At 37.3% G+C, this 7408-nt stretch overlaps 1 protein-coding gene across 1 annotated transcript; it reads left to right on the top strand.

Annotated features, from left to right (window-relative positions):
- The first annotated feature begins 1333 nt into the window (after positions 1–1333).
- LOC107770367 (uncharacterized) lies at positions 1334–1657 on the top strand. The gene has a single exon (XM_016589670.2). The coding sequence runs from the start codon at positions 1334–1336 to the stop codon at positions 1655–1657; it is 324 nt and encodes a 107-aa protein (XP_016445156.1).
- The last annotated feature ends 5751 nt before the right edge of the window (positions 1658–7408 follow it).

Genomic DNA, 7408 nt, shown 5'->3' with positions numbered 1-7408 from the left:
CCACCGTAGCCTCGTCACTCCTTCGTCGAGGTTAGGCTTGGCACTTACCAATACATGGGGTCGGTTGTACTGATACTGCACTCTGTACTTCCTGTGCAGATTTTGGAGCAAGTTCGGGTTGATCGAGAGGTTAGGTGTAGGATTCACTTGCTATGAGACCCAAGGTAGTCTTGTTGACGTCCGCAGGCCCTAGCGTCCCCTCCTATACCCATACTTTACTGTTTTCCTTATTTCGCAAACAATTGTATTTTCTTTCGGACAAATACTTGTAGTAAAAATCTTAGTATGTTCGTGAATTGTGACTCCAAATTCTGGGTAGTAATAGTATATAATCAAAGTTGTTATTTATTTACTTCCGCGTTCACTTCGACTTGTTATAGCTTACTTATTGTTAATCACTGAAACGTAAAAAGATTGGCTAATAAACCTCTAATGTTGGATTGCCTAGCAAGTATGATGTTAGGCGCCATCACGGTCCCGACGATGGGGATTCCGGGTCGTGACAGGGTGAAAATAGTGTCGTTTTTCCCATGTTTGTTGTATTTGATACATGAAAATAGTTTTTTATATATAAAAACGACACTGTAATTTTATAATAATTTTATTTTGAGTTCTGAAATTATGAACTAACATACATAAGTATATTATGTGATTTGAACGAGTCAAAATAATCAAAACCTTAAAAAACGCCAAAAACAGAATGTTTCGAATAGGTCATGAATTTGAAATCCTGAAATTTTATCGAACTCCGATTGACCTCAAATTTGGTAGGTTCATTGGAAACGACCCAGTGAGCAATACACATAAGCTTTGCTTATGATGTACGTTGTTCTTTGGGCATTCGGGGTCGTTTAGATGGGGTTTTGGTCATTTTTCTATTTTCTGAAGAAAAAAATTAATATTTTTTAAAAAAGAAATAGTGATGGTAGGGTTCAATTCCCATGGGTTTCAATCATGTTTTACAATAATATAATGAATTTATATGTTGACATAAGTCTTCTTCCACATCAGATAAGTTCATTATAGATGATTACTATAGTTTTGCCTCTAGTTATTTGATTACTTGTATTAACTCTCCAACTGAGTTACATGTTGATTCAATAAAACTAGAGTTTATAAAAGTGATATTTACCTATCTTAAATTAATAGTTTGCTCTCCATATGAGTTGGTCCTGTTTTAATTTATGGGGTAAATATCTTACATAACTTATATATTCTGCATGAACAGTTAAGTTTCTCTAATGAATCTAACTGTTTAATGAGCATGGTTGTATGTGTAATGTGCCATTTTGAATTTAATTATTCTAATTACATAAATAATGATTTATTTAATATGAATATCTCTCACATTAACGTGTCTCCATTCAACCCACTTACCTCAATTTTGAACCAAAATAAGTTAGAACGCCCAAATTATGTTGACTGGAAAAGGAACTTTGATATTGTCCTAACTGCTGAAGACAAATTTGTAATCACTAAGGAGTTCCCAGAAAAACATGATAAAAATGCTACTGATGATCAGGTTAAGGCCTATGACAAATGTGTCAAGGCTGATGAGATGGCACGATGTTACAGTCTTGCCTCTATGGCGAATATTTTGCAACATCAGCAACAGACTATGGGGTCTACTTATGACATGCTTGAAAGTCATAAATAAATGTTTGGCAAAATCGTGCTGCTAAGCATACAGCCATGAAAGCCCCTTTGAACACCAAGATGGCTGAAGGATCATCGATCATGGACCATGTTCTGAAGATGATGGGTCTTTTGAATGAACTGGAAGTCCTTGGAGCTGTGATTGATAAGGAATCTCAAGTTAAGATGGTCCTGCAGACTCTGCCTGACAGTTTTCAACAATTTCGCTTGAATTATAATATGAACAAAATGGATTTGTCACTAGCAAAATTGTTAAATGAGATGCAAACGGCATAATCTATTATCAAATAGCAAGCTCTAGTTGTGGCACTGAATGTTGAGAAAGCTTCAATTTTTAAGTCGAAAGGCGGTAAGAAAAAGAAGAAGGCTCAAAAAGATTTGGCACCTGAAGGTGCGTCTAGTGTGAAAAAGCCCAAAGAAAAGTGTTATCATTGCAAGAAGCCTGAGCATCACAAAAAGCAATGCCCTACCTATCTGGCAAAGTTGAATAGGCAAGGTAATTCGAATTTAAATATCGTTGAAACTTATTTAGCGACTGTCTCTACTATGTTTTGGTGTGTAGATTCAGGAGCCACTAATCATATCTGCACTACTTTGCAGGGGTTTCAGGAAACACGACGTCTAAGTCAGAATGTAGTTTGCATTTTTGTAAGGACCCGGCCGGTAATTTTAAGAATTAACGCCCCGATCCCCTATTAACTGCATTTCCCGTGTTTGTTTCTGCTATTGTAAGTTGTCGGGAAGATTTATTTGGAGTTTCGGAGAGTTTTTGGACACTTAGTCCCTAAATGAGAGTTTAAGTTGTAGAATTTAGACCGTAGTTGAAGAAGTGTGAAGACGGACTCGAAATGAAATTCCATTGGTTCCGTTAGTTCCGTTGGGTGATTTCGGGTTTCAATACGTGTTTGGCTTGTGTTTTGGAGGTTCGTAGATTATTTAGGCTTGAAATGCCGAAAGCTGAATTTTTGAAGTTTTTGGTTCGATAGTGAGAATTTGATCTAAGGGTCGGAATGGAATTCCAAAAGTTGGAGTAGCTCCGTAGTGTTGAATGTGACATGTGTGCAAAATTTCAGGTCATTCGGACGAGGTTTGATAGACTTTTTGATTGGAAACGTAATTTGAGAGTTTTTGGAGTTCTTAGGCTTGAATCCGATGTTAAATTGGTGTTTTGATGTTGTTTTGATAATTCCGAAGGTTGGAACAAGTTTGAATAATGTTTTAGGATTGGTTGGCATGTTTGGTTGAGGTCCCGGGGGCCTCTGGTGAGTTTCGAGTGCTTAACGAAAATTGATTTTTGGACTTGGGCAAAAATCTGATTGATGAACCTGTCATAACCGCACCTACGTATGTGGGACCGTAGGTGTGGCGTCGCAGAAGCGTCTAGGTGACCGTAGAAGCAGAATTTGGTCCAGGCTCCAGAAGCCGCAGGTGCGAGAAGTAGAACGCACCTGCAAGACCGCAGGTGCGGAAAGGCAGTTGCAAAAGCGGAAATTTGGGTTTAATGAAAAGTCGTAGGTGCGACTTGGTCTACGCAGAAGCGGGACCGCAGGAGCGGTCCTAGTGCCGCAGATGCGGTTTCACTGATCAGAAAAGGGGCAGAATCAAGGGTTTAGTCTAAAAACCTTAGAAATTGAATTGGGAGTTCGGGATTGGCGATTTTGAGAGGGATTTTCACCTGGGTGTTTTGGGTAAGTAATTCTTACTTAGTTTTGATTAATTTCCACGAATCTATGCTTAAATTCCTTTGAATTCGAATTTGGGGTGAAAACTTGGAGAAAAGTTGAAAAAAGTTCCTAGGCCTAATTTTGGGATTTGATCTAGATTTTAATCTCGGATTGGAATAGTTTTGGTATAAATGAACTCGTGGGAGTATGAGGATCTTGAATTTGTAAATTTTACCTAATTTCGAGACGTGGGCCCGGGGGCATTTTGGTCATTTTACCTAATTTCGCATATTAGCTTAGAATTTATTTGTGGAATCAGTTACTTGAAGTTATATTTACATTATGCGATTGAATTGAATAGATTTGAGCCATTTGGAGTCGAATACTCGTGGCAAGAACGTGGTTTCAGGTTGATTTTGAGACGGTTCGAGGTAAGTGGCTTGCCTAACCTTATGGGGGGAACTCCCCTTAGGATTTGGTATTATTGATATTTGAAATGCCTTGTACGTGAGGTAATGAGTGCGTACTTGTTCTAATTATTAAAAATCCTATTTTTATTAAGTAACTTTAATTGTGTTTCCTTTCCTGTTTATACTACTTGCAATTTAAGTCTGTTGTTAGCTTAGGGAAGCATGACTAATTGACTTAATTGCTTTACTTGCTCAAACTGCCTTATTTGAATTATGTGTAACATGCTAGGTTAGAAATATCTGTTTTACCTTGGTATGAAATTGAATTTAATTGAGCATTCTTCATGTTGTTGTTGTGTGTTTACTTTGGAACTGCGGGACGGTATCCTGGGAGATCCCTTGTACATATAATGATTTGGACTATAGTGCGGGATACCGAGAGATCCCCAACACATATATTGATTTGGACTGTAGTGCGGGATACCGAGAGATCCCCAGCACGTATATTGAGGATACTAAGAGATCCTTGGGATACCGAGAGATCCCCAGCATATATATTGAGGATACTAAGAGATCCTCGGGATACTGAGAGATCCCCAGCACACATATTGAGGATACTAAGAGCTCCTCGGGATACCGAGAGATCCCCGCTTGTTATTTATGTGTTGAGTGGTATTCTTTTTGTGATTATTTTGTCTGTTATAGTTATTGTTATTCTTATTATCCTGTGTTACTTCTTATTGTTAGCATTTAATTATATTGTCGTATTCTATACTGTTTTACCTCGTTTTTCAGCTATAATCAGTAGGGCCCTGACCTTCCTTGTCATTACTCGACCGAGGTTAGGCTTGACACTTACTGAGTACCGTTGTGGTGTACTCATGCCCTTTCTGTGCATGTTTTTCATGTGCAGATCCAGGTACTTCGACTCAGTCCCACTACACTTGAGGCGAGGCGATCCTCCAGAGACTTCAAGTTATATTTGCCGTATCCGCAGACCGGGGAGTCCTTTTCCATTCTCTCTCATAGTATTAGCCCTTCTGTATTTACTTTTGTTTAGACATTCTGGAGTTAGACGCCTGTAGTCATTTAAAAGCTTGTGATTTCATGAGATTCCGGATTTTGAGAAGTTGTTCACTTTTTTAGATCTTGTATTAGTATATGCCGAGCGGCATCTTAAACGTTTCTATATTTGCTTATCTTCAATTTTTATTAGTTTTTCCACATTTTGTTTCCGCGATTGTTAGGCTTGCCTAGTCGTAGAGACTAGGTGGCGTCACGACAGTTCACGGAGGGCAAACTTGGGTCGTGATAGTTTTTCAAGCCAATGGCGAGCCATCACCAGCTTTAGCATTAAGAGATATTAGAGTTTCGTCTATTAGTGATAGAGTTTTAGTTTTGAAAGATGTTCTCTATGTACCTTCTATAAGAAGGAATTTGATTTCGGTTTCGAAAATATAGATGTTGGTTATAATATTTATTTTGCTAATAATTAATAAGTGTTTTATCTACACTACTACTAGAGTACATGACCTTTTTATTCTTGATATCTCTCTCAATGTGCTACAATCAAAAGAATTAAATAACATTAATTTTCCAGATAAAAGAAAACATATTTCTGAATTGAGCCAAACTTAATTATGGCACTTACGTCTAGGTCATATAAATCTAAATAGGATCTCGAGATTGATTTTTGATGTACCTTTGAGTTCATTGAAAATGGAGGCACTGCCAACATGCGAATCATGTTCAGAAGCTAAAATGACCAAGAGACGTTTTCCCTCAAAAATTCACTCTGATTTGTGTGGCCCTATGAATATACAAGCAAGAGGTAGTTTTGAGTATTTTGTGACTTTCACAGATGATTACTCAATATATGGATACATTTATCTGTTGCGTCGTAAGTCTGAATGCTTTGAGAAATTCAAATTTAAGACGAAAACGGAGAAACGATATGATAAATATATCAAAACATTGCGAACTGTCGTGGTGGTGGGTGACTTTCTACGAAATTCATTAAATACTTATCAAATTGTAGAATTACATCTCAATTATCTGCCTAGGAATACCACAACAAAATGGTTTGGCAGAAAGAATAAATAGAACCCTTTTGAAAATTGTTAGATCAATGTTAAGTTATTATGATTTGCCTTTTTCCTTTTGGGGATATGCCTCAGAACCAACAAATTACATTCTAAATTTGATTCCTTCAAAGTCAGTACCTTCAACCTTAGCGGAATTGTGGACTGGGCGCAAGCCAAGTTTACGGCACATTCGGGTTTGGGGTTGTCCTGCACATGTGCTGAAAGGGAAAGCGGATAAATTATAATCGGGGACAGAATTATGCATATTTATTGGATATATAAAAGAAACTAAAGGAGGTTTATTATATTTTCCCAAAGAAAAGAAGGTAATTGTTACGACAAATGCCTAATTTTTAGAATTGGACTATTTAATAAACCATATTCCTAGAAGTAAACTAGTTTTACATGAATTAAGTAATGGAATAACTAATGACTCATCTCTGGAATGTATCCTGGAAGCTAGTATTGATATACCAATGCATTATCATAATGAGAGACATGTCAATAGGCAGCAGAACGCACAAGAGCAATTGCCTGACATCTTACTACCCCAAAGTAGTGGGAGTAATGTTGAGCAACCTGAAATTGTTGTGCAACCTGCACTTCAAGAAGAACTTAATGATATCCCAGCACCGCAAGGTGTGGAGGATAACATGAGGCTTCAGTTCTAGAAAATGATATTGTGATTCAACAACAAAATCCAACTGCACCTGTAGTGACTAGTCGTAGTGGGAGAATTATTAAAAAACCTCTCTGGTTTATGCTCTTTGGAGAATATTATGATAGAATCCCTAAAGATCCCAATACAGAACCTCTTAATTATGATGAAGCACTATATGATACAGACGCTGATAAATGGGTTGTTGCTATGAAATCTGAAATGGAGTCCATGTACTCCAATCAAGTCTGGGATCCTGTAGAACCACCTACTGGAGTCAAACCCATTGGTTATAGATGGATCTATAAGAAAAAGAGAGGAGTGGATGGAAAAGTGCAAATTTTTAAAGCTAGGCTTGTTACAAAAGGGTTTACTCAAAAAGAAGGGATCGATTATGAGGAAACTTTTTCGCTAGTAGCCATGATTAAATCCACTAGGATTATCTTATCCATTGTTGCTCATTACGATTATGAAATTTGGCAAATGGATGCCAAGATGGCTTTTCTTAATGCAAGTCTTGGTGAGTGCATCTATATGGCACAACCAATTGGTTTCATAAAAGTGGCAATGAGCATATGTTGTGTAAATTAAAGAAATCCATTTATGGATTGAAACAAGCTTCTAGAGCATGGAATACTTGTTTTGACACATCGATTAAAACCTTATGTTTTGATTAATGTGAAAACGAGTCTTATGTCTATAAGAAGTGGGATGGAGATAAAGTTACATTTTTGGTTTTGTACGTAGATGATATTTTGCTCACAGGAAATAATGTAAGCATGTTGAATTCAGTAAATGAATGGTTGTCCTCGCTTTTTGACATGAAAGACTTGGAACAAGTGGCATATATCCTTGGGATCAAACTTATGCGACATTGCAAGCCAAGGATATTAGGCTTATCCCAAGCACTTTATATTGATACTATTCTCACAAGGT

Source organism: Nicotiana tabacum, chromosome 16 (assembly GCF_000715075.1).
Source record: "Nicotiana tabacum cultivar K326 chromosome 16, ASM71507v2, whole genome shotgun sequence".
NCBI lineage: Eukaryota > Viridiplantae > Streptophyta > Magnoliopsida > Solanales > Solanaceae > Nicotiana > Nicotiana tabacum.
This window is presented reverse-complemented; position numbering and strand designations above follow the sequence as displayed.

Coding starts and splice junctions, on each gene's coding strand:
- LOC107770367 (XM_016589670.2), top strand. CDS start 1,334: ATGAATATCTCTCACATTAACGTGTCTCCATTCAACCCACTTACCTCA.